The 12,867-nt window shown below is 39.4% G+C and overlaps 1 protein-coding gene across 2 annotated transcripts in view; it reads right to left on the minus strand.

Moving 5' to 3' along the window:
- The window catches only part of cwf19l2 (CWF19 like cell cycle control factor 2), a 55,994-nt gene that overhangs the window by 24,014 nt on the left and 19,113 nt on the right, over positions 1 to 12,867 (minus strand). For both annotated transcript variants that reach the window (XM_033022682.1, XM_033022681.1), the window contains exons 5-8: positions 12,277 to 12,396; positions 7,511 to 7,604; positions 3,898 to 4,013; positions 1,073 to 1,869 (exon numbers count right to left, since the gene is read on the minus strand). In XM_033022682.1, coding sequence (XP_032878573.1) covers positions 1,073 to 1,869; positions 3,898 to 4,013; positions 7,511 to 7,604; positions 12,277 to 12,396 — 1,127 coding nt within the window. The remainder of the gene's footprint in view (positions 1 to 1,072; positions 1,870 to 3,897; positions 4,014 to 7,510; positions 7,605 to 12,276; positions 12,397 to 12,867) is intronic.

The following is a 12,867-nucleotide window of genomic DNA, read 5'->3' on the forward strand; positions in this document are numbered from 1 at the left end:
TCCAACCATCTCAAATATTTTATTAATGAGTGGAATTTAAAGAATAAAATATTTCCCAATGTTTATGTTTGAAGGTGGTGTCAGCACCAGTGTAAAACAACCATCCACCCACTAAGCTTTGCATAGGGGATATTGCGAAAGGATGGAGGTCACAGAGTAATACATGAACTCCGCATCCAACACCGTAAGAGACACAACCCTGACCCCAGGCTCGTGTATGATCATACACAGCTATACACCTATGCTGGTGTATGACAGAGCCACCAATCCTACCGCCAAACTGTAATCACAATCACTTACTTCTATCTCCACAACTTATCCAATTTATCCCGTTATCATCCATACCAGTCACTTCAAGGCTTTAAAAAAACACCAAAGCTCTTCATGAAAAAAAAATCCCAAATTGAATACCTATCAAGTATGTGTTTTTAAAGTGCAAGCATTGAATAAAAATCATGGAACAAGGACATTTGGCCTACTATTTCTACACAGATTATTTGTAGAGCAAACCAGTCAATGGAGAAAGTCACCACCTGAGCCGCTAATATTCAAATAGCAAAGCTAACACGCATTTATGACCAGTATACTAACAGTGGAAGAACATCCCAACTCATATTTTATGACCCTTTTATATGACCAAACGTATGAGAAAACAATACAAAATACTGGAGTAACTTAGCAGATCAGGCAGCATCTTTAGAGAACATGAATGGTCGAGACCCTTCTCCAGCATGAAGGAGTTGCCCACCATTTTACATGCTCTATTTCCAACATGTGAGGTTGGTGCTGATTTTACCAAGTCACTGTGCCAATTACGGGACAACAACTTGAAGAAACTGCATGAGCACACAGCAGAGTTTCACCATATTAGTGTATCAGAGTTTGTTATTTCTGTAATATATCCTTCCTAATTAGCAGTAGTTTAAACTATTAAATGAGTACCTAGAAGGAAGATGTCTTAAATCAATTCAATGGTCTCTAGGATACTTTCTGACACATCACAAACCATACAATATCAGTATGAAACAAAATAAATGCTCTGAAGCTTGAAAGTTTATTAAAGTACACATACCTGGTGCTTGACTTGTGCTGGTCTTCAGGATCTGCTATTTGCACAGGACTGTTTTCCCCAGGCTTGGTCTCTGTCCGTTCATCTGATAGATTTGGCATTTCTTCAATTCTCTGTTGTGGCATTGATGTAGGTTGTTGCGATGAGCATTCCCCACTATTAGATCTGCTCCATGTTGATATATTGTCACTACTGTGATCCGGCTTTTGAAAACTACTACTGTGGAAAGGTTGTGATTCTGACAACCGATTAGAACAGCTTGGAGACCTGATACCCCATTTGCTGTTTTTACTTTCAAAGTCCTCAGGCTTCATAAACTTAGATTTTAAATCAGTGAAGGGAAAATATTTATCTTCCCTTCTTTCATGGAAACAATTACTTCCTAAACCTCTGGCATAACTATTTTTTTGTTGTGTCTCCTTATGTTTCTCTTTGTGGATTCTGGATTCTCTATATTGATCTTTATCATGCTCAATTTCCACCTCCCTTTCACGAGATTTACTTTTGTCTCTACATCTATTGGCCAGTTCATGTCTTTCTTTATCCTTTTTCCATTTGAATTGATCCTGAAGATTTATTGCTGTTTTTTTTCTTTCAACAGTACTGTCACCTTCCCCATGTCCAACTTTGCCTCTATTTTGTCCCCTTCCATAATCATTTTTTCTCTTTTCGCTGTGATCAGAAGTCCAGTTCCTTGGTTTTTCCCCAGAACCTCTCCAACTCCTTTCAGTGCCTTTTTGACGTTTTGATGCTACGACTTTTTCAGCAGCTTGTAGCTTTTCCTGGAATATTTCCACAGACTAATGGGGAAGGAGAAAATAAGAAATATTCACAATTACCAGATCTTTCTATTTGGATTACGTTTATCATTTCAATCTAAAACCAAAAGGCTTTGCAATTAAAATATTGATCCGATTAAATCAATTTTACCCATCATAGCTTCAAGCCCATGAATAATAATAGAGAACACACTAAACGTCAAGTCGAGTCAAGAGAGTTTATTGTCATGTGTCCCAGATAGGACAATAAAATTCTTGCTTGCTGCAGCACAACAGAATATAGTAAGCATAAATACAGAACAGTTCAGTGTGTCTATATAGCATAGACCATATATATACACATAAATAAACAGATAAAGTGCAATTGGCTGTTATAGTTCAGAGTTTGTTTGATAGCGAATTTAATAGCCTGATGGTTGTGGGGAAGAAGCTGTTCATGAACCTGGATGTACCAGATTTCAGGCTCTTGTACCTTCTACCTGATGGCAGCGGAGAGATGAGTGTGTGACCAGGATGGTGTGGGTCCTTGATGATGTTGGCAGCCTTTTGAGGCAGCGACTGCGATAGATTCCTTCGATGGTAGGGAGGTCAGAGCCGATGATGGAATGGGCAGTGGTCACAACTTTCTGCATTCTTTTCTGCTCCTGGACGCTCAAGTTGCCGAACCAAGCCACGATGCAACCAGTCAGCATGCTCTCTACTGTGCACCTGTAGAAGTTCGAGAGAGTCCTCTTTGACATACCGACTCTCCGTAATCTTCTCAGGAAGTAGAGGCACTGATGTGCTTTCTTTATAATTGCATCAGTGTGCTGGGACCAGGAAAGATCTTCGGAAATATACACGCACAGGAATTTGAAGTTCTTGACCCTTTCCACCATCGTTCCGTTGATATAAACGAGATTGTGGGTCCCTATCCTACCCCTTCCAAAGTCCACAATCAGTTCATTGGTTTTGCTGGTGTTGAGAGCCAGGTTATGGTGCTGGCACCATTTGGTCAATCTCACTTCTATACTCTGACTCGTCACCATCAGTGATTCGTCCCACAACAGTGGTGTCGTCGGCGAACTTGATGATGGAGTTCGCACTATGTCATGAGTATAGTGCACACAGTCATGAGTATAGAGTGAGTAAAGCAGGGGGCTGTGCACGCAGCCTTGAGGTGCTCCCTTGCTGATTGTTATCGAGGATGACACATTTCCACCAATACAGACAGACTGTGGTCTGTGGATGAGGAAGTCGAGGATCCAATTGCAGAGGGATACGCAGAGACCCAGATCTGAGAACTTGGTAACCAGCTTGGAGGGGATGATCATATTAAACGCCGAGCTGTAGTCAATGAATAACAGCCTGACATATGAGTTTTTGTTGTCCAAGTGGTCCAGAGCGGAGTGGAGAGCCAGTGAGATCGCATCCACAGTTGATCCGTTGTGGCAGTAAGCGAACTGCAGTGGGTCGAGGTTCTTGTTGAGGTAGGAGTTGATATGCACCATGATCAACCTCTCAAAGCACTTCATCACCACAGACATTAGTGCCACTGGTCGATAGTCATTGAGGCACGTCACCTTCTTGGGCACTATTATTGATGATAAACGTTATTTCCTTTATCATGTATCTGTACACTGTGGACGGCTCAATTATAATCATGTAAAGTCTTTTCGCAAACAGGTTAGCACACAGCAAAAAGCTTTTCACTGTACCTCTGTCCACGTGACAATGAACTAAGTTCAAACTAAACATCTATATTTGTTGAAAATAAACATGTTTCATATACATCATAGAAACTTGTAAAAAAGTAAAACAAAAATGAGAACAATGAAATACTACATTTGCAAAGCAAATAAAGTCAATATAATCTGTTAAATCCAACAGCATTTAAGGAAAACATTTGCAGACTTAAGGGAATTCTATAAGGATAGAATCCATCAGAATGTGGTTTCCCATCTAAATATGCAGAAACTGAGGCAATATTTAAAAATTGGAAATTAAAAGCTGAAGGTTAAAAAAAGCAGAAACAAATCATTTTAATTAGTTAGATTAAAAAGCTCTTACTCCATATCTCTCAGCAATGATATCCTCCAGTTGACATGGTTTCCTCTCCGCCTCTTCCTTCATGCGTTGAAGGGAACGCCTCAGCCAACTTAGCCCACCATCTTCTATTAAAGCAGCTATTGGTTCAAAAAGGTTGGAAATAAATATTTAAGTTCAATTAAATGAAAATGTTATGTACAAACTAACTACAATTTTATTTAAATTTGCAATATTTGAGACCAGGATTGTCTACTAATCTAAAATACTATGCCAGAATGCTCTATATATGATAAATCAAATAAATACTAATTGATAAAAAATTCTCAGCAAAATGGGATGGTGTTTATCACCATTTCCCAAGGCACCTCACCTCTATTCCCATCCAAAATTATTTTTCCTTAGTTCACACATCCCTCTGCATCTAAAAGCACAACACCAGTGAGAATAAGCTATCTTAGAAACGGCTCTTCAGATAGCTGTTGAAAGAAGCCAAACTGCACTCATTTCAGGAGGAAAGGTAGTGAGGAAATAGGGTGAGGAGTTCCTCATTGTACAGACAAAATCCCTAGTTGCTAATGTATGGATGTAATTCACTAAAAGATTAACAAAGATTAACACTGATTGATTAACTACCAAATCATACAATGTTATATGTTTGTCCACGATACCTTTGCTCTAACATAGGAGCAAAATTAGAATTTTAAATCTAATCTTTCCTCGACACACCTATAAGACCTATCTTCCAAGCATCAAAATGCACTCTTGCAGAATTTATTTGTAATATAAATAATAGCCTATAATTCGACAGAACAGGCAGTAAATATTTTTAAAATCTAATGTGTACGGACTAAGTCAAAGATACCTGCCTCCAGAACATTTTGTTTTCCTTACAAACTTCAATAACTTCCAATAAGGGAAAATTTGAAAAAAAGCATGGGTGGCACAGTGGCGCAGTGGTAGAACTGCTATCTCACAGCGCCAAGACCTTGGTTTGAATCCGACTAGGGGTGCTGCCTGTATGGAGTTTGTATGTTCTCCCTGTGACTGTGTGGGTTTTCTCCAGGTGCTTCAGTTTCCTCTCACATCCCAAAGTCGTGCAGGTTTGTAGCTTCTGTAAACTGCCCCTACTTTTCCTAGTATAGAACTAGTGTGTGGCTGATCGCTGTTCCACGCTATAACTAAAACATTCTAAAGCCTAATTTTATTAATGTTTATACTCCATTTTTAGTATCATCACATTTCAATGCCTTGTGAGAATCATAGTGAACATCACTTTCTATCTCACTCCTGTAGAATAATTACCTTGCACTTCTGCACGACACTTCCTATTCTTTTGTAATTGAAAGTAAAGTCACTTTCACCCGCCAGGTGGAGTTTGAAAATGACTTGTGGAATATGTAAGTGGGAAAACCAGTGAATGTGTTGTATGCGGATTCTCCTCATGTGTTTGGCAAGGTCCCGCAAACGATGTTGATTATCAAGGTTGGAATTAGGGTGATATCCTGACGGGTTTAGCAAGTGATTTTTGGTCATGGAAGAAAAGATCATTCCCAGGTGGGAAGGCTATGACTAGTAGGGTCCACAGAGATCAGTGCTTTGGCCGAGCCATTCACAATCTATATCAATGATTTGGCTGAGGATGAAATGTCCAGGTTTGTGGATGACACTGAATGATACAAGATTGTGAGTATGGCTGAAGGTGTAAAGAGCTTCATGTGGATATGGACAAGCTGAGTGAGTGGGCAAGAACGCTGTGATTGAATATGATGTGGAAAAGTGCGGTCATTGCCTTCAATGCATGTAACAGTAAAACTTAGTGGTGGACACAAAATGCTGGAGAAACTCAGCGGGTCAGGCAGCATCTCCGGAGAGAAGGAATGGGGGATGTTTTGGGTCGAGACCCTCTGAAGAAGGGTCTCAACCTGAAACGAATCTGAAGAAGGGTCTCGACTCGAAACATCACCCATTCCTTCTCTCCAGAGATGCTGCCTGTCCCGCTGAGTTACTCCAGCATTTTGTGTCTACTTTAATTTAAACAAGCATCTGCAGTTCTTTCCTAAACATAAAGTGGTGACTGATTGGTTAGTGGCAGTGTTCAAAATAAATGATATGTACTTGTATGAGTCATTGGAAGCCATCATACAGGTCCAACATGATCAGGAGAACACGTTGCTTGTTACTCTTTACTATGAGAGGCTCTTTAATCCATGCCGAACATCGTTCATCCATTCACAGTAGTTCTATGTTATCCCTTTTTCATCTGCTCCCTACACACAAGGACAGTTTACAGAGCACAATTAACCTTGAAACCCTGCACGTCTTTGGGATGTGGTCAGAAACAGAAGCAGCCAGGGGAAACGCATGCCGGTCAAAGGAAGAATGGACAGCACCCGAGGTCAGGATCAAACCCAAGTCTTTGGTATTGTGGGTCAGCAGCTCTACCAGCTGTGCCATTGTGTGAAGTACAGGAATGAAGATACCTTATTGCAATTGTATAGGTCCTTAAATAGATCACACCTGGTATTGTATGCAGTTTTGGCCTCCCTACTCAAGAATAAATGTGTTTGCTTCAGAGGGAGTGCAGTGCAGATTCATTATACTGGTTTCAGGAATTACAAGTTTGACATATGAGGATAGGCCAAGTAGATCTAAGTTCTCTAGTGTTTTTTGAGATTCAGAAAATTGAGAGGAAATCTCATCTGAACATTAAAAAATCTTAAAGGGTTTGAAAGGTTAGATGCACAATGTGTCTCCTGTAGTTTTGTAAAAGGATTAGGGGAAACTTCTTCACTTAGTGGTTGTTGAACTGCAGAATTCTCTACTGCAGAAGACTGCACAAGCTCAGTTGTTGTGTTCATTCAAACACATAAATACATTTCTGAACAAGACATAGAGAGAGCGCAGGTAAATATAAGAGATGGAAGATCACCTGTGATCTTCATGAATCTTAATGACACTTCCTTGTAAATCTTCTCTGCACTGTTCCAGCTTAATGGCATATTTCCTGTAGCAGAGTGACTAAAACTGAACACAATACTGAACACATTGTGTCAAATATCTCTGCTAAATTATTCAATAATGTAAGATTATCCCAGATAACAAAGAAAACTCATGGTTTCTTTTCACCAAAGTGTTGCCTTAAAACCTTATCGCTCGTCCCCCTCTGGCATTGCTTTCAAGAAGTGCAAGAGGCATATGGATTTAAGTTTTGCAAGTATACTAAGACCATCTGGTCAACCGGCTCTATTCTTTCTTGTGCTTCCATTTCCTTCTGATACGAAATTTTGCCCTCTCCTTCCTAGTCCTCTCTTGCCCGTTAACCAATTCGTCCTCGTGTTTTACCCATGGAATCCTTTGTACTGTAACATGGTTCGTAGTGTCCAAGAGTTGCAGCTACAACTCCTATAACTCCATTCACACAAAATGCTGATAAATTAACCTCCTTTCCGGAACCTAATATTATTTACCTTATAAATCGACCATGCTCCTCAATCTTTCAATCTACTTATTAAAAACAAATTGTTATCAATGTCACTGAGAAGGCCACAACTTTGCAAATGAACAAGGTGCACATTGGCATCTAGCTGCAATTAAAATATTGCTCAAAAATAAATTGAGTGAAATTCAAATTTACCTTTTTGAGTTTCTGCTGAGTCACTCCGTGCAGATGGCAAGCCTATTCCTCCATTTTTCCAAAATGGATTTAATTCTCTTTTGTCTATTTCAGCCTAGAAATAAGTAAAATCAATTAATTAATTCGATACATATTTATAATATAATGAAAAATAGTTTGAATTCCTCCAGTTACTGTTGTTATAAAAGGGTTCTTGGAAAAATGAGGCACAGATACACAGAACTAAGAACTAAAATATTTATTAGAAATACATTTTGAAACCACTCAAGTCAAGCAATATCTGTGAAAGAAAGGGTGCTGAGCATACGTCAGAATTGTTTCTGGAAAAAGCTCTAGTCTCTTGATACTAGGCTATGACTTTACTGTGCTATGTAAGCAAATTTAAGTGTTCATTTTTTTAAAAGTTGGTTAATATTACACAGAATAGTGTATATGAATATAATCAATACAATTTTTGATTAGCAATTTATTAATAATGATATAGTAGATTGAAAATTTATCTTGTGAAAGTTACTTAATTACCCACAACACAGAAACTAAGAGTCACATGGAAGTTTGAAATATGCAAACTGGTACAGGACTAATTGATCTAAGCTTATAGACAATTATGGGGATCATATACATTCAAGCAGAGCTGCAGAGGGTCTCTTCCTGCAAATGTAGTTGTCATGAATACTTCTCCCTCATATAACCATATAACAATTACAGCATGGAAACAGGCCATCTCGGCCCTACAAGTCCGTGCCGAACAACTTTTTTCCCTTAGTCCCACCTGCCTGCACTCATACCATAACCCTCCATTCCCTTCTCATCCATATGCCTATCCAATTTATTTTTAAATTATACCAACGAACCTGCCGCCACCACTTCCACTGGAAGCTCATGCCACACCGCTACCACTCTCTGAGTAAAGAAGTTCCCCCTCATGTTACCCCTAAACTTCTGTCCCTTAATTCTGAAGTCATGTTCTCTTGTTTGAATCTTCCCTATTCTCAAAGGGAAAAGCTTGTCCACATCAACTCTGTCTATCCCTCTCATCATTTTAAAGACCTCTATCAAGTCCCCCCTTAACCTTCTGCGCTCCAGAGAATAAAGACCTAACTTATTCAACCTATCTCTGTAACTTAGTTGTTGAAACCCAGGCAACATTCTAGTAAATCTCCTCTGTACTCTCTCTATTTTGTTGACATCCTTCCTATAATTGGGCGACCAAAATTGTACACCATACTCCAGATTTGGTCTCACCAATGCCTTGTACAATTTTAACATTACATCCCAGCTTCTATACTCAATGCTCTGATTTATAAAGGCTAGCATACCAAAAGCTTTCTTTACCACCCTATCTATATGAGATTCCACCTTCAAGGAACTATGCACGGTTATTCCCAGATCCCTCTGTTCAACTGTATTCTTCAATTCCCTACCATTTACCATGTACGTCCTATTTTGATTTGTCCTGCCAAGGTGTAGCACCTCACATTTATCAGCATTAAACTCTATCTGCCATCTTTCAGTCCATTTTTCCAAATGGCCTAAATCACTCTGTAGACTTTGGAAATCCTCTTCATTATCCACAACACCCCCTATCTTGGTATCATCTGCATACTTACTAATCCAATTTACCACCCCTTCATCCAGGTCATTGATGTACATGACAAACAACAAAGGACCCAACACAGATCCCTGAGGCACCCCACTAGTCACCTGCCTCCAACCCGACAAACAGCCATCCACCATTACCCTCTGGCTTCTCCCATTCAGCCACTGTTGAATCTATCTTGCTATTCCTGCATTTATACCCAACAGTTGAACCTTCTTAACCAACCTTCCATGAGGAACCTTGTCAAAGGCCTTACTAAAGTTCATATAGACAACATCCACTGCTTTACCCTCGTCAATTTCCCCAGTAACCTCTTCAAAAAATTCAAGATGATTAGTCAAACATGACCTTCCAGGCACAAATCCATGTTGACTGTTCCTAATCAGACCCTGTTTATCCAGATGCTTATATATATTATCTCTAAGTATCTTTTCCATTAATTTGCCCACCACTGAAGTCAAACTAACAGGTCTATAATTGCTAGGTTTACTCTTAGAACCCTTTTTAAACAATGGAACAACATGCGCAGTACGCCAATCCTCGGGGACTATTCCCGTTTCTAATGACATTTGAAATATTTCTGTCATAGCCCCGGCTATTTCTACACTAACTTCCCTCAATGTCCTAGGGAATATCCTGTCAGGACCTGGAGACTTATCCACTTTTATATTTTTCAAAAGTGTCAGTACTTCTTTTACTTTGAAACTCATAGTATCCATAGCTACTCTACTAGTTTCCCTTACCTCACATAATTCAATATCCTTCTCCTTGGTGAATACCGAAGAAAAGAAATTGTTCAATATCTCCCCCATCTCTTTTGGCTCTGCAGATAGCTGTCCACTCTGTCTCTCCAATGGACCAATTTTATCCCTCGTTATCCTTTTGCTATTAATATAGCTGTAGAAACCCTTTGGATTTACTTTCACCTTACTTGCCAAAGCAACCTCATATCTTCTTTTAGCTTTTCTAATTTCTTTAAGATTCTTTTTACATTCCTTATACTCCTCAAGCACCTCATTTACTTCATGCTGCCTATAATTATTGTAGATCTCCCTCTTTTTCCGAACAAGATGTCCAATTTCCCTTGAAAACCAGGGCTCTTTCCAATTTTTACTGTTTCCTTTCAACCGAACAGGAACATAAAGATTCTGTACTCTTAAAATTTCCCCTTTAAATGTCCTCCATTTCTCTTCTACATCTTTCCCATAAAACAAAATATCCCAGTTCACTCCTTTTAAATCATCTCGCATCTCATCAAAGTTAGCCTTTCTCCAATAAAAAATCTCAACCCTAGGTCCAGTTCTGACCTTCTCCATAATTATATTGAAACTAATGGTATTGTGATCACTGGACCCGAAGTGCTCCCCAACGCATACCTCCGCCACCTGTCCCATCTCATTTCCTAACAGGAGGTCCAGCACTGCCCCTCCTCTAGTAGGTACCTCTATGTATTGCTGCAAAAAACTATCCCGCACACATTTTACAAACTCCAAACCATCCAGCCCATTTACAGAATGTGTTTCCCAGTCTATGTGTGGAAAGTTGAAATCTCCCACAATCACTACCTTGTGCTTACTACTAATATCTGCTATCTCCTTACAATTCTCGTTCCCCATTTGGCGGTCTATAATACACCCCTATAAGTGTTGCTACACCTTTCCCACTTCTCAGTTCCACCCAAATAGCCTCCCTAGATGAGCCCTCCAATCTATCCTGCCAAAGCACTGCTGTAATATCTTCCCTGACTAGCAATGCAACACCTCCACCTCTTGCCCCTCCAATTCTATCACACCTGAAGCAACGAAATCCTGGAATATTTAGTTTCCAATCACAGCCCTCCTGCAACCATGTTTCATTGATCGCCACAACATCATACTTCCAGGTGTCTATCCAGACTCTAAGCTCATCCACCTTTCTTACAATGCTCCTAGCATTAAAATATGCACATTTAAGAAACCCCCCGTCTCTTCTTCTCTGTTTATTTCCTTTTTTTTCTTTCTCCTCTTGTGTCCGAGTGCTTCTCTTTTCTGCTTCCTGCCTCCCATTCTGTCTACTAGCTTTCTCTATTTGAGTCCCTCGCCCCAACCATTCTAGTTTAAAGTCTCCCCCCTCATCTTCCTCATTTTACAGGAGAAGTAGAGCACTCCACGTCACATCACTCTCATGATAATAAGCTTTGCAGCTGCTTCTGCTTTCAAAAGTGGACAAAATATATTTTAGTTTGGTTTAGATATACAGCGGAGAATCAGGCCCTTCGGCTCATTGAGTCCGCACCAAGCAGCGATCCCCTCCCCCCACACTAACACTATCCTACACATATAGCAGAGATAATAAACAATTTTAGTGAAGCCAATTAACCTTCAAACCTGTACATCTTTCGAGCGTAGGAGGAAACTGGAGCATCCGGCGAAAACCCAGATAAGTCACAGGGAGAACATACAAACTCCATACAGACAGCACCCGCAGTCAGGATCAAACCCGGGTCTCTGACTGTATTCAGATATTCTATTTTTTTTAGGTATTCCAGCAATATTTTCAACTGTCTATATTGTTATATAGATTCTGTAATTACATTAACAACACTAAACTCTACGTGCATAACCTTCAATTGCAATATTTTTTCTCTGTCAGTAGTGTGGAAGAGTCAAATCAGGCCAGCACTTCAAAACTAATGTAAGAAATTTAAGGTGCTGTGAGCAGAAAGATAGTTCTAACCAACATTTGGCGGCAGTTGACAGATCATTATATTTTGAATTGTGTTAACATATAACATATAACATATAACAATTACAGCACGGAAACAGGCCATCTCGACCCCTCTAGTCCGTGCCGAACACATAGTCTCCCCTAGTCCCATATACCTGCGCTCAGACCATAACCCTCCATTCCTTTCCCATCCATATAACTATCCAATTTATTTTTAAATGATAAAAACGAACCTGCCTCCACCACCTTCACTGGAAGCTCATTCCACACAGCTACCACTCTCTGAGTAAAGAAGTTCCCCCTCATGTTACCCCTAAACTTCAGTCCCTTAATTCTCAAGTCATCAAGTTAATACAGTTGCAGTGATATTATCCAGCATGAACAAAATTATTATTTGACAATATTATGTCTTTATTTATTGGTTGCCTTGGGCATGTTTATTTGAGATTAATTCCATTACCTGTTCAATGGCTTGTGCTCGCTCTTGCTTTATTTCTTTTTCCTTCTGTTTTCCAGCTCGAATTTCCGAAGTGGATATGGACTTTAAGGACATGAAGTCTAACGTCATCCATTCTTCCCTCTAGTACAGAATGAATACATCACAGAATGCATTTGCCTCATAAATTAAGATATCCAATGTACAAGAAATGTTCTGCAGGTGACTTTTGACGTAGAATGGACCCTTTCTCTTGGTTTCTTGGAGCGACAGCCTATTTATGCTGACAATATATTTTTTGGAAAGGACATTTGCTCAATTCTCCGCAGTGTTCTAATTAATTCTAAGCCCTGCAACATCCAACATTGTTTTTGGTTGTACAATCTCAGATATCATGACAAAGTTGTCAATATTCACCTCCATTATCTCAAACTGTTAAGCATCTTCCAGAAAATGTAAATATGCAATGAAATCCAGAAGGTATATCAATATTTTTCTGCTCCTTCATTGGGAATGCTTTTTGCTGCGATCATCAGCATGTTCTTTAGGAATCAAAGATTGATTAGAAATTCTGATATTAATTGAATTTCCTAAGAAATATTACATCTTGTTTCA

Source organism: Amblyraja radiata, chromosome 6 (assembly GCF_010909765.2).
Source record: "Amblyraja radiata isolate CabotCenter1 chromosome 6, sAmbRad1.1.pri, whole genome shotgun sequence".
Lineage (NCBI taxonomy): Eukaryota > Metazoa > Chordata > Chondrichthyes > Rajiformes > Rajidae > Amblyraja > Amblyraja radiata.